The sequence below is a fragment of the Oncorhynchus masou genome, chromosome 32 (genome assembly GCF_036934945.1).
Source record: "Oncorhynchus masou masou isolate Uvic2021 chromosome 32, UVic_Omas_1.1, whole genome shotgun sequence".
Lineage (NCBI taxonomy): Eukaryota > Metazoa > Chordata > Actinopteri > Salmoniformes > Salmonidae > Oncorhynchus > Oncorhynchus masou.
This window is the reverse complement of record NC_088243.1, coordinates 13,119,444-13,134,443: the sequence shown is the minus strand read 5'-3', so window position 1 is coordinate 13,134,443 and position 15,000 is coordinate 13,119,444. Positions and strand designations below refer to the sequence as shown.

Genomic DNA, 15,000 nt, shown 5'->3' with positions numbered 1-15,000 from the left:
GCCGCAAATCTACAGTGTACAGCTGTAGGCTAAACTGTAGGCCTATAGTTCAGTGATGGTCATGTTTCAGTGATATTCTGAGAGCTGCTGATCCATCTGTGTGTGTGTGTGTGTGTGTGTGTGTGTGTGAGCGTGTGTCAAATAGTCAATACAAAATTGAGGCCTGCATTGGGGGACTCCCGAGTGGCGCAGCGGTCTAAGACACTGCATCTCAGTGCTTGAGGCGTCACTACAAACACCCTGGTTCGAATCTAGGCTGTATCACAACCGGCCATGATTGGGAGCCCCATAGGGCGGCACACGATTGGCCCAGCGTCATCCGGGTTTGGCCGGTGTACGCCGTCATTGTAAATAAGAATTGTTTCTTAACCGACTTGCCTAGTTAAATAAAACATGGGGTTTTACCATACGCTATACCAGGTGGATCTACAGATGTTGCATCTTAACTTTGTAATTTCCACTTAGAAATTGCAGCCTTGATTTTCCATTACGAAATATGTATCAACCCCTACAAAAATGTTTATGAATTATAATCCACATAATATACATTTCCTGTTGCTGCAGGATTATTTTCCTGCTGTGAGAAACAGATCAAATTAAGATCATTTCACTGTAAGGATCTGAAATGCAAATAGTCTGGGTGGCCATTTGACCAGATGTTCAGGAGTCTTATGGCTTGGGGGTAGAAGCTGTTTAGAAGTCTCTTTGTCCTAGACTTTGCGCTCCAGGACCTTTCCAGGACCTCTGTAGTGCCTCAGAGGCCGAGCAGCATACCAGGCTCTCACTGGTGCAGCTGTAGAACCTTTTGAGGATCTGAGGACCCATGCCAAATCTTTTCACTCTCCTGAGGTGGAATAGGTTTTGACGTGCCGTCTTCAGGACTGTCTTGGTGTGCTTGGACCATTTTAGTTTGTTGATGTCATTGTTCATCACTCACCTCAGCATGTCCTCCTGCGTTCAGGGTTTTGCTACAGCGGCCACACTTCAGACAGAACTTATGCCAGTCCTTCCCCAGTGATGACACCTTCTCAGCTAGAGAGAGAGAGAGAGGAAGAAAGGAGAAACAGAGAGATAGGGAAAGGGCGGGGGAAGAAGATTATTAGAGAAAACATTTAAATAAAGCAGCATTTCCTCCTTTGATTGAAATCAACAACTTCACTTCCTTTTAAATCGGTCTTCTTAAGGTCTTTATATACCTCTGTATAAACCATTATAACTGTAGTCTTAAGGTCTCTTAAGATCCGGTGTCCTATGTGAATTTAAGTATGCTCTCTCTTTCTCTCTCTCGGAGGACCTGAGCCCTAGGACCATGCCTCAGGACTACCTGACATGATGACTCCTTGCTGTCCCCAGTCCACCTGGCCGTGCTGCTGCTCCAGTTTCAACTGTTCTGCCTGCGGCTATGGAACCCTGACCTGTTCACCGGACGTGCCACCTTGTCCCAGACCTGCTGTTTTCAACTCTCTGGAGACAGCAGGAGTGGTAGAGATACTCTGAATGATCGGCTATGAAAAGCCAACTGACATTTACTCCTGAGGTGCTGACTTGCTGCACCCTCGACAACTACTGTGATTATTATTATTTGACCATGCTGGTCATTTATGAACATTTGAACATCTTGGCCATGTTCTGTTATAATCTCCACCCGGCACAGCCAGAAGAGGACTGGCCACCCCTCATACCCTGGTTCCTCTCTAGGTTTCTTCCTAGGTTTTGGTCTTTCTAGGGAGTTTTTCCTAGCCATCGTGCTTCTACACCTGCATTGCTTGCTGTTTGGGGTTTTAGGCTGGGTTTCTGTACAGCACTTTGATATATCAGCTGATGTAAGAAGGGCTATATAAATACATTTGATTTGATCTGTAGTCTTAAGGTCTTTATACACCTCTGTATAACCCATTGTAACTGTCACTCCTCTACAGTAGATGACACTAGAGGGAGAATGGAGCTCCTCAGTGCTTTACACTGTAGTTAGTATAATGATTTTCTGTGTTCCACTGATTCCTATTCGGTAGTCTATTAGTCAAATAGAGAAGTGGGTATTATGATCCTGAGCGTGCTTGAAGCTGCTGTGAGGTCATCAGGAAGGGTATGGCTGGACAGCAGGGTCTCAACAGCAGCTAACCCAAATCCCTTTATATCCCTGTCCCCACATCCCCCTTCTCCCCACACCCTTTCCAATTTTACAACCCTCCCTCCCTGTCTCCCCCTCCCACCTGCCCGCTCTCCCCCTCCCACCTGCCCCCTCTCCCTCCTCCTCCTCGCTCTCCCTCTCTCCATCCCTCCTCCCCTCCAGACAATGGTCCTGAGGTCTGCATGACCAGCTAAGCTCCCTACAGGAAACACCTTCTCTTACAATGGCAGGGCACAATCAGTCGGAAGTTAGGCCAGACCCCGCTTCCTACACCTCCCTCCTCCCGCTTCCTACACCTCCCCTTTCCCTCTCTCCTCCTCTCTTCCCGCATGGAGACAGAGGATTATTTTAGAAGGACTGTTAGAAGGATTGTCAGCAACTCCCCATTGGAAAGAGAACATAAACTGCCCAATCAGAGTCATTGTCATCACTTCTCACTGTCAACTGCACAAAAGAATAACCTAAGAGCGGTGGAGGATAACGGCTAGAGTTGTTGGACCTCCCACAAACAGAACAGTACAGTGACAGTAGAACACAGCTCCAGTGTAATCTAACCGAATCACAGATTAGCCTAGATCAATGATTTCTTATCAAATGGGAGCGATGACAGACAATGTAGGCCTATGAGTAGGATGGGACACACGGCTATGTCAGCCAACATTGTGTGAGGGACAGGTAGCTAGATGATAAACAGGCCAGCTAACATACTGTCATTGTGTGAGGGACAGGTTAGCTAGATGATAAACAGGCCAGCTAACAGGTGTATGAGTGAGACGGGATGGAAGCCTATACCAGTCAGCCAGCCAGTCCTCTGTCATTGTCTGAGGGACAGGTGATCAAGAGACCAGTTAAAACAGCTCTTCAGTTTAAAGGGTTGCTGTTATTGTTAGAGGAGAGAGGTTGTGAAAGGGCTGTCTGGGATTGAAGTGTGTGTGTGTGTGTGTTAGTAGAAGAGAAGGATACCCAGCTGTCTATCCCCTGGCTGTCCTCCAAACAACCATTTCTCCTATACGATGCTGCGTGCGCACGCACGCACGCACGCACGCACACACACAAGGAATGGGCATTTGGACATTATTTCACTATTCGAAAAATATATCATACCATTTTTTCAGATATCCGGATAATATAAAATTTAAATAAAAATCTCTTCAATCTCCAATCAGAATGATGCAAATGCACGTGGCAGCGAACAGGCTTCTTTTCTCTGTAGTCTCTCTCTAAAAGCAACAGGCTTCTTTTCTCTGTAGTCTCCCTCTAAAAGCAACAGGCTTCTTTTCTCTGTAGTCTTCCTCTAAAAGCAACAGGCTTCTTTTCTCTGTAGTCTCTCTAAAAGCAACAGGCTTCTTTTCTCTGTAGTCTCTCTAAAAGCAACAGGCTTCTTTTCTCTGTAGTCTCTCTCTAAAAGCAACAGGCTTCTTTTCTCTGTAGTCTTCCTCTAAAAGCAACAGGCTTCTTTTCTCTGTAGTCTCTCTAAAAGCAACAGGCTTCTTTTCTCTGTAGTCTCTCTCTAAAAGCAACAGGCTTCTTTTCTCTGTAGTCTCTCTAAAAGCAACAGGCTTCTTTTCTCTGTAGTCTCTCTAAAAGCAACAGGCTTCTTTTCTCTGTAGTCTTCCTCTAAAAGCAACAGGCTTCTTTTCTCTGTAGTCTCTCTAAAAGCAACAGGCTTCTTTTCTCTGTAGTCTCTCTAAAAGCAACAGGCTTCTTTTCTCTGTAGTCTCTCTCTAAAAGCAACAGGCTTCTTTTCTCTGTAGTCTCTCTAAAAGCAACAGGCTTCTTTTCTCTGTAGTCTCTCTCTAAAAGCAACAGGCTTCTTTTCTCTGTAGTCTTCCTCTAAAAGCAACAGGCTTCTTTTCTCTGTAGTCTCTCTAAAAGCAACAGGCTTCTTTTCTCTGTAGTCTTCCTCTAAAAGCAACAGGCTTCTTTTCTCTGTAGTCTCTCTAAAAGCAACAGGCTTCTTTTCTCTGTAGTCTTCCTCTAAAAGCAACAGGCTTCTTTTCTCTGTAGTCTTCCTCTAAAAGCAACAGGCTTCTTTTCTCTGTAGTCTCTCTCTAAAAGCAACAGGCTTCTTTTCTCTGTAGTCTCTCTCTAAAAGCAACAGTGATTTTTGCCATGATAGAACTGATTGTGTTACAAAAAGTTGATCTGTGTCAAGTCTTGTGTAAACTCTGTTGGGTGTCCCTCAGTCATTGCTAGTTAAAGTAGGGCACATAGCATACCGATGTCAGGGCAGCCTGGGTGGATAAATGTGCAGCAAGAGCTCAACGCATGGTTCTGAAAACTACATTCAAAAGTTTGTTTTATTAAATTAAGTATTTCAAATGCATCATAGTATATCCGTGAAGCGAATAATGTCACAAGGATCATCTCATTTAATTTATAACAAAGCTTTTTCATTGTCAAAATAGGACGATATATATATATTTTTTTATATGAACACAGCTCAAGAAACCAAATACTAACGTCCGTTAGGATACCCGGATAACCGTGTCCCTAACACACACACACACACACACACACGTAAAAGTTCTACATTTTTACAAGGCTCCACGTTGACCCGCTAATGAAAGGTCACCACCATCACCCTTGCCTCGTTATGATAATGAGTGAACACTAGTGTAAACAAACACACTGGAGCTCAGAGGGAAATCCTCAGGATATGCGAGTTAACAAGGTAAACACTGCTGAGGATGTGGAAAGTCCTACAGGACAGCTGTGAGTTTGATGACAGCATAACTGAAAATGTTGTGCTTAGCTTCAACGGGATAGTGTTCCAAACAACTTGATTACAACTGCTTAATTATCAACACCAAACGAGCCAGAAGCACCCAAACGCCACAATTCACACACAGCCACGGGATGCACACATCACACAGGCACGCAAACACACAGTCTCACACACGCGCGTGCAAACGCACAGACACACAACCCAGGCCAAGTGGATGAGCTGAACTGAGCTTACCTTGGATCTCTGTGTCTGTTAAACAAGGTATAACAAGTCATCACAGGCAAATAATGACTAGACTACTCTGCCTAGAACAACAATGACACAGCTGAACTACATGCAACACTACAGCAGCAGGAACAGGGAGGAATGTCAATGGGATAGTGATACCTTCTTATCAAATTACATGAAAACTGGATTACAATTTAACTAAAATCCAAATCAGCAGGATGACACCGTATGACCTCCGCCCACTCATATCTGATACGTGTGTGTGTGTGTGTGTGTTCGTGTTTCATTCTAGATGTCATGCATGTAGTTCTACAATAGCCACAAAGATCGTTAACAGCTCCAGCATTTCCACAGTTGGCTAGATGTGAGAACAGTATTCTACTAACTATACCCCTCCATCATATGACGTGATCAAGGCGGTTAGCCCCCAACGACTGCTCCCCGGGCGCCGATGACGTGGATGTCCATTAAGGCAGACTCCCAAGCCGCTCTGATTCAGAGGGGTTGTTGGGGTTGTGCAACTGACCAGTGATCCCGTTTCCACTTCCCTCTTTCATTAGAGTTCACCCGTCACTCCATCTTAGGCTACATTCTTTCCCACCAGCATCTGGAGAAGGTCTATTTTAAAACACTACAAGCCCTGGATGAAGAACATTCCTCGTGACAAATATTGAATTAATAGCTTACAACAAGGGACTCTATCCATTTAAATTAAGTCTATTTTATTTATTTTATTAAGTTTATTTGGCAACAAAACACCAGTCTCAGAGAATGAGAAGTGGGGCACTGCACCAGATCTAGCTGGTAGCTAACACCAGTCTCAGAGAATGAGAAGTGTTGCACTGCATCAGATCTAGCTGGTAGCTAACACCAGTCTCAGAGAATGAGAAGTGGGGCACAGCACCAGATCTAGCTGGTAGCTAACACCAGTCTCAGAGAATGAGAAGTAGGGCACTGCACCAGTTCTAGCTGGTAGCTAACACCAGTCTCAGGGAATGAGAAGTGGGGCACCGCACCAGATCTAGCTGGTAGCTAACACCAGTCTCAGAGAATGAGAAGTGGGGCACCGCACCAGATCTAGCTGATAGCTAACACCAGTCTCAGGGAATGAGAAGTGGGGCACAGCACCTGACTCCTGAGGACTGGGAGGCCTATAGGGTTGGTGACCAGGTGCAGGGGGCGAAAAGAGTATCCTCTCGTCTCCAGCAGCAGACAGGAAGGAACAACATTCAGCACGTGGCCCCTCTGCATCCTCTCCCCAATCTGCCCTTTTAAATACAATGGTGGTAAAAATAAACATACACCTTCGAGGCCAAATGACCTTTGCTGTGTTTAAGACAATGGCTATTCAACATTTACACAGTCCCATGGCAAAGGTTGGCATTGTAGCCTAAATCTGACATCTTTACCTGACCCTGGCTTTGAATCTGGTTTGATTTAATGAGGTACCAGTTACATCCAATTGGACACTAGGATCAAACTCACTCTCAAACTGTGAAGGCTACATACATTACATTTCAACTGATTTCCAGCATCCAGCTCACTACAATCCACATTTTTTCATTTTCTAATATCCTATTTGTAGCTGCAGCGATGGGACAAGACTGCAACTCCCGTACGGACTCGGGAGAGGCGAAGGTCGAGAACCGTGTGTCCTCCAAAACACGACCCCGCCAAGCTGCACTGTTCTTGACACACTGCTCACTTAACCTGGAAGCCAGCGGCACCAATGTGTCGGAGGAAACACCGTACAACTGGCCTTGCCACAGGAGTCGCTTTAGCGCGATGGGACAAGGACAACCCGGCCTGACAAACCCTCCCCTAACCTGGACGATGCTGGGCCAATTGTACGTGGCTTCATCGGTCTCCCGGTTTCGCGGCCGGCTGCGACACAGCCTGTGATCGAACCAAGATCTGTAGTGATGCAGTGCCTTAGACTGCTGCGTCACTCGGGAGGCCCTCTAAAATCTGAACTTCTAAGTAGCCCCAAGACCATAGACATTATGGTAATAGTGTAGCTTAAAGCTTCGTCTTTATGCCTTCTGATGGGCTGGGTGGACAGGTTGTATATACACCCATCTAATCCTCTCAGATCTACAGAAGTGGCTCAAGAGTAAGGGGTTGGTTTGTGATTCAGCATTAGACGCGTCCCTCTGTAGATTGTGTGTTCAGGTCAGGACAAGCAACTCTTCCCTCCGGCTGGCTGATGCAACACAAGTGCAAAATAAACTAGTCTATGTTCCAAATGGCAACCTATATTCCCTATGTAGTGCACTACTTTTGACCAGGGTCGATAGGGACACAAGCCTAACTTCCCCCAGCTTTGGAGGTCGCCTGTCGCCTCAATCAAGGCCAGGTTCTCTCTCTCTCTCTCTACCGCTCTCATTCTGTCCCAGCGTCCCTCCATGAAATTTGTGACCTTGTGACTTGCTGACGTAAAAGTTCTCTCCAGGCTGCATCCTGGAGCGCATTGAAGCAGTGAAATAACTGTCTTCCTGTCTGTTTGTCTGTACTGGTCAAAAACAGAGGAGAGAGGAGCCTCAAGCAAAGCACACATTTATTTTATAGACACTCTGCCTTGCCTAGTTCACCGTTGCTCTTTCTCCCCCCTCTCTCACCCTCAATCCTAACTCATGTGCACTAAACACTAACCAGTCAGGACCTTGTGTTCTGAACTGGAGAGTCTACATATGGGCCAACATGGCTCTTTTCCAGACAACTACTGTGCTGGCATGTTACAATGGAATCAGCACTGTGTGACTGCTAATGGTACCCTATTCTTAAAGTGACCAGGGATCTGGTGAAAAGTAGTGCACTATTTAGGGAACAAAGGGTGCTATTTGGGACATATCCATAGACCACGTGGCAGATGAAACTTTGTAGACAAAACCTATGATACTCTATGTGGGATTACTTTACACCTGTGGTCTGGTTGTCGTTTAGTGGTGAAACCAAATGCTATTTGAAATTCACGTAATCTTTAGAGTGACAGAGAGAGCAGTCAGTGCATTAAATAAAGGGGCTTTAGTTCACCCTGTTCAGCTGAATATTGAAGGCTCAGGAAGACATCGTTTACAAAATGTCTACTAAAAAAAGGCCATTTCCCAGTAACTGTTTGGGTGGAGTAAATTATTAATGATTTTCTGCAGATAGATGAAAACCAAATTACACCTTCATGTCAAATCTATTTAAAGATCATATCTCTTCTGTAAGAAACCATCTCGAGTCAACCACCTGCAGGTCAGAGCGATGAGGGCAGTTCATCTCTCAGAGCAGAGTTTACACAGGATCAGTGTTCAGGCTTCTATTTGTTTTCTGCTATGCGGGTTTGTTCATTCCATAATGAAGTTAGCGGGAAAAAACTTGTTGCACCGCACATGCAAACGGTTTAACGTGACAGCAACAAATATCCATCAGAGATTTAGAAGGAGGGGAGACCTAAAGATGCAACAACTAGCATGGGTTACTAATAGGAATATGACTGTCTTTGGCTACTGGACAATGAAAGAAAGTTGATTTGAAAACCAATAGAACATGAGAGAAATAGGCTACATGGTTTCAATAGTATATGGAAGTCTTTAGAAAAGAATTGCCTCTGCAGTTCTATGGTCACATCTTAGTTTGAATTAAGGTAAGTCGTGCCTCATAATATGAAGTAAAACCTTCAGCTTTTAATCAATTAAGTTTTCAAAATGCATACTTCCTCCAGCTCATTGCAAAGTGTTGTGTGATGCGCTGAAGCCTACTGTTGCCTATAGGCACTTGGCGAATGGGAAGCGTGCTTATTATGCAATTTACCATTTGAGGAATAAGATTTGTAGATCTAGGTGTCTAAATACCTAGGTGTCTGGTTAGACTGTAAACTCTCCTTCCAGGCTCACATCAAACATCTCCAATCCAAAGTTAAATCTAGAATTGGCTTCCTATTTCACAGCAAAGCATCCTTCACTCATGCTGCCAAACATACCCTTGTAAAACTGAACATCCTACCAATCCTCGACTTTGTTGATGTCATTTACAAAATAGCCTCCAATACCCTACTCAATAAATTGGATGCAGTCTATCACGGTGCCATCCGTTTTGTCACCAAAGCCCCATATACTACCCACCACTGCAACCTGTACGCTCTCGTTGGCTGGCCCTCGCTTCAGACTCATCGTCAACCCCACTGGCTCCAGGTCATCTACAAGACCCTGCTAGGTAAAGTCCCCCCTTAGCTTGTTGGTCACCATAGCAGCACCCACCTGTAGCACGCGCTCCAGCAGGTATCTCTCTCTGGTCACCCCCAAAACCAATTCTTCCTTTGGCCGCCTCTCCTTCCAGTTCTCTGCTGTCAATGACTGGAATGAACTACAAAAACTCTGAAACTGGAAACACTTATCTCCCTCACTAGCTTTAAGCACCAACTGTCAGAGCAGCTCACAGATTACTGCACCTGTACATAGCCCATCTATAATTTAGCCCAAACAACAACCTCTTTCCCTACTTTATTTTGCTCCTTTGCACCCAATTATGTCTCTGTACTTTGCACATTCTTCCACTGCATATCTACCATTCCAGTGTTTTACTTGATATATTGTATTTACTTCACCACCATGGCCTTTTTTTGCCTTTACCTACCTTCTCACATTGTATATAGACTTATTTTTCTACTGTATGTTTGTTTTACTCCATGTGTGACTCTGTTGTTGTGTGTCGAACTGCTTTGCTTTATCTTGGCCAGGTCACAATTGTAAATGGGAACTTGTTCTCAACTTGCCTACCTGGTTAAATAAAATAAATGTTTAAAAAAATGAAAACCCTGCTGTGTGTGTGTACACGTGGGATAAAGGAGTGTAGTGTACTGAGTGGAAAATAGGGTGTTCTTCTCTTCAGCCCTGACACAGCCTGTCTAAGAGGAGGACTAAAGTATTCTCGAACCCAGAAAGAACACAAGTATAGCTACTATACAGACAAAGAGACAGAAAGAGCCTTGTGTGTCTCGCTTTAAATAAAGACAAAGCAATGCCCCCCCCCACCCCCACTTAAATTCAGGAGAGGAATTCAAGGCCTGGGGCTAGAAAGACAAAGTAGGATAAAGAGGGAGAGAGAGAGAGATTCAACATAGAAGAGTATCATAGCAGCACAACATCATTCTCTTCCTTGTTACCATGTTGTGCACAGGAGATGCTGCCTCCCATTATATTGGTCCCCTTAGGCCTTTTCGGGTTTAACTTTGGTTTACTGAGCCATGCCACCACACACACCCCTCTGGGTATCTGTCCTGGTCATATGTCAATCGATAGTCCATGTGCATTTAATTTCCAATACAGTTTCACATGTGAAGCTGCAGCAGTTGAAACTCGGAACACTAGAACTTTCATCTAACGAATGTGCAGCCATGCACTCTGGGAGTTAGAGTTCATGTCAACAACCCAAGGGGACATTCTACATTCTTTCTCTGCCAACACTTAGACTAAGGTTTTATTTTTGGATTTCATGAAATTTGCCTAAATCCATGATAATCTTGAATATAGGTTAAACATCCCACCTACTTGATATTATTGATTATGTAATCTGGTCCAGATTCTCTACATGGAATAGAAAGCTATGAATAAGTAAAGAGGCTAAATAGAGATTTAACACAGAAAATAAAACAACAAATAAGATGACTGCAATGGCTTGAAACGCCTCTAATACAGTCAACGTTTGCCTTAAATTAGAGGAGACTAAATATCACCATCTGCTAAAAGCAGCCCAATAACGAAGAAATGGAAAATAATAACACATTACCTTTAGAAGACAAAGTTTCCATTCCAGACAGTGGCACCATAAAGGGTTTCAAATGACAGACTCCATAAAGAGAGGTAGGGATAAAACACACACTGTTCCAATATTGGGCATTGCCAGCTGCTGGAGGACTAGGTTGGGTGCAGACAGGGAGGTTCCCGATGCCAATTTGTAAGTCGCTCTGGATAAGAGCGTCTGCTAAATGACTTAAATGTAAATGTTCCTTCTCTACAGATGGCAAAGGCAAACCATACTGGCAAACATAGCTCAAGTAATTTCTACATCAAATTCTAAAATTATTTTAAGATGCATTATCTTTTGCTTTGGCATAGCCATTCTCCACAGTAGGGGGCACGGTGCATAGCGGGCTTGAACTATAAGGCACATGTCAACCACCATGCTGCTTGAATCCATGTAGCACATTCAGTAGCAACACTTTCTCCCAGCTGAAGGGAGTTAGGTCAGGTGGTTAAAGAGAGTTGTGTAGGTGAGGCAGTAAGTAAGGCAGCAAGCACAGCTCCTTCATTTGAGAGTAGCATTCTAGAACTCCTGAGTGACATCACCCTGATGTTCCAAGTTCCAACTAAGCAGAGGGCAGCATAGCCAAGAACAGTACCAGACCTCGCCCAGACCAGACCTCATCACTTCCTGCACCAAAACTGTTATTAGACTTAGTTACTCACTCACTCTTCAATAATCACTTATAATGCAGACAAACCCACACAGATCTCTTCACTGACTGTTCTCTCAGGGCTAACCCTATAATCAACTAGGATATTCCCAGTAAAAAACGGTTACTATAGTTGTACTGTATAAATATATCAATGCAGTAAGCAACAATTTCAATGATTTTACTGAGTTACAGTTCATAGAAAGAAATTAAACAATTTAAATAAATAAATTTGGCCCTAATCTATTGATTTCACATGACTGGGCAGGGGCGCAGCCATGGGTGGGCCTGGGAGGGCATAGACCCACCCACTTGGGAGCCAAGGCCATCCACTGGGGAGCCGGGCCCAGCCAATCAGAATTTATTTATTACAGAAATAAATACTCCTCAGCTCCCCCTCCCTCCACAGACGATCACACAGGTGAAGAAGCTGGATGTGGCGGTGACGTAGTTACAAACAAATATCTAAAAAACAGGAAAAATACAACAGAGAAAACATCACAGATTTTATAGGCCCCACCTTAGAATTGCTTATTAACCAATATTTTACCAGGTATATTGACAGAAAACATTGGGTACTACTTTCTCTTGTACACCAAGGACCCGTGGAAGAGTTGTAAAAAAATAATTGTAGCTCACACTATTGTTTCATTTTTTTTATAAGTAGCGCTCATGCTTGAAAAGACAGTTGGGAGACTCTTGCTCTATTGCCATCACGTGCATTATCAGGCCTTGCTGGTCATCTATGAACGTTTGAACGTCCCGAAACCCAGTACAGCCAGAAGAGGACTGGCCAATCCTCAGAGCCTGGTTCCTCTCTAGGTTTCTTCCTAGGTTCCTGTCTTTCTAGAGAGTTTTTCCTAGCCACTGTGCTTCTACATCTGCATTGCTTTGCTCTTTGGGGTTTCAGGCTGGGTTTCTGTATAACACTTTGTGACAACTGCTGATGTAAAAAGAGATTTATAAAATACATCTGATTGATTGATTTTGATCTAGACACGACACTGACTGTTGTCAGTTATAGCTACAGTATCAACCCCAAACAGCATCGACCCCATACAGCTACAGTATCCCCAGCATCAACCCCATACAGCATCGACCCCATACAGCTACATTTTCCCCAGCATCAACCCCATACAGCTACAGTATCCCCAGCATCAACCCCATACAGCATCGACCCCATACAGCTACATTTTCCCCAGCATCAACCCCATACAGCTACAGTATCCCCAGCATCAACCCCAAACAGCATCAACCCCATACAGCTACATTATCCCCAGCATCAACCCCATACAGCATTGACCCCATACAGCTACATTATCCCCAGCATCAACCCCATACAGCATCAACCCCATACAGCATCAACCCCATACAGCTACAGTATCCCCAGCATCAACCCCATACAGCATCAACCCCATACAGCTACAGTATCCCCAGCATCAACCCCATACAGCATCAACCCCATACAGCTACAGTATCCCCAGCATCAACCCCATACAGCATCGACCCCATACAGCATCAACCCCATACAGCTACAGTATCCCCAGCATCAACCCCAAACAGCATCCACCCCATACAGCTACATTATCCCCAGCATCAACCCCATACAGCTACAGTATCCCCAGCATCAACCCCATACAGCATCGACCCCATACAGCATCAACATGATGCCCCATACAGCATTACAGATAAACATGGTGCCCCAGGCAGCACTCCACCCAACTGTGATGTGAAAACTTCACCCCACACGCAGTCTCAGTAAAACATGACTTGTCTGTGTTACCGCCCTGTGTGTTACATAAAAATAAAGAAATTAGGGGCAATGACATGACTCACCAAAGAACGGCTAACCGAGTAAAAGAGGCAGCGTTATACAGTATGTCATATAATGGTATTTGGTGCTCAACTGAAATCTTATTTGCCTGCTGTATGCAAACAATTGCCTGACTTGAGGGACTCTGGCATTGGCCCATAGGATGAGCAGCAGCTGTGATGTGCACAGCCTATTTTGCTGTTACAATATGACAGACGCTTCCACTCCCTAAATTGATTTGGACCTCATGGAAGCTTCATGCACTGTTAGGTGGTGATGTGTGTGAGATGTAGTTAGTTCGTGACAGGATGAGAACTAGCCAGGAATAATTGTTTGTTCCATGCTGACAGCAAAACAAAACACATGGACACACACACACACACACAGATACAGTACACCTAGCAATCGGGTGACTGATTTCATCATGACATCAACTTATATATGACGCATGTGTGTGTGTCCCTGTGTGTGTTAATAAATAAAGTCTCCACACTGCCCAAGCAGATGTTTGGTATCTTTGTTTGTGATCTGGGCATATGGTTGAGATGGAACAGCAGGTTTGGAACTGACCCAGTTTGACTGGAACATAAGGTCACACTGCCTCCCTTCATATTGAACATTTGGCATGATCACATACTTGGCACTGACCGAGTAAGCAAGGACTGACTGTGCAGCAACCTCCAAAGCCAAATGCCAATCACAACACATTTACTAGGCTACGTCATAGTTCAGTGTCAGAGATTAATCCAATATTTTGGGAATTTTAAATCATTTGAATGAATACATACATACATACATACATACATACATACATACATACATACATACATACATACATACATACATACATACATACATACATACAAGTTTTGGTGAGATTGAATGGATGTTTTTCAGGCACTCGTCTTATCCTCTATTGCGACTAACGTATTTACACTGCAACGTATTAGTCAATTAAAATGGGTTGTTCTAAAAATGGGTTACTCTTATTTTAGGAATGTCAGGAACGTGACAGGCTGAATACTATAGGACCATAAGGGTTGAGAAAAATAATCTAATTGAGTACATTTACAAATCCAATTAGCTATTAAAAACACCAGCTATAATGCAGACTTCTGTTTATTCACGTTGGCCCTCCTTGATAATGAACAGACACTTTGTAGCTAGCTTTTGTAAACAATGACAAATTGTGCCCACAAATGTTGTGATTTTGGGTATGGATGTTTTCTACATTATTCTTTGTGTAAAACACCCCGCTTTAGCTAACTAAAACGGGCTAACCTAGCTGTAGCAGGTTGCACTGACTCTTTGCATAATTTCCCACGGGTGTTATTTCGCTAATAAATCTCAGCTAACCATGTGCACCAGAAAATAATGTCAGATAAGAGTCAGGAAATCAAGTTTACTTACCAAAATACACTGTCTTGTCACACTTGGGACACTTTGAAGCCATGTTGCGATGGTTTTATCGAAGAAAAACCAGAGTTCTGTGTCCACGTTGTCTTTGTATCTCATTCAAGCGTAAGTGCTGCTCTATTCGCTGAGAGCATCTCTTTCACATCACCGCGCTACATTTGCATAACCTCCGCCTCTTGCACCTCTTTGGTCCGGCTCGCCGTCAGTCACAGACAGGGCGGGAGAACAGGAGCGCCTCGCGGGCA

The 15,000-nt window shown here is 44.1% G+C and overlaps 1 protein-coding gene across 1 annotated transcript in view; it reads right to left on the bottom strand.

Moving 5' to 3' along the window:
• LOC135525604 (cysteine-rich protein 2-like) overlaps positions 1 to 14,883 on the bottom strand; it is a 22,323-nt gene extending 7,440 nt beyond the window's left edge. Inside the window, exons 1-2 of the mRNA XM_064953323.1 lie at positions 14,750 to 14,883; positions 938 to 1,032 (exon numbers count right to left, since the gene is read on the bottom strand). Of these exons, the coding sequence (XP_064809395.1) occupies positions 938 to 1,032; positions 14,750 to 14,792 (138 nt within the window). The 5' untranslated portion in view covers positions 14,793 to 14,883. The remainder of the gene's footprint in view (positions 1 to 937; positions 1,033 to 14,749) is intronic.
• Between the last annotated feature and the right edge of the window lie 117 nt (positions 14,884 to 15,000).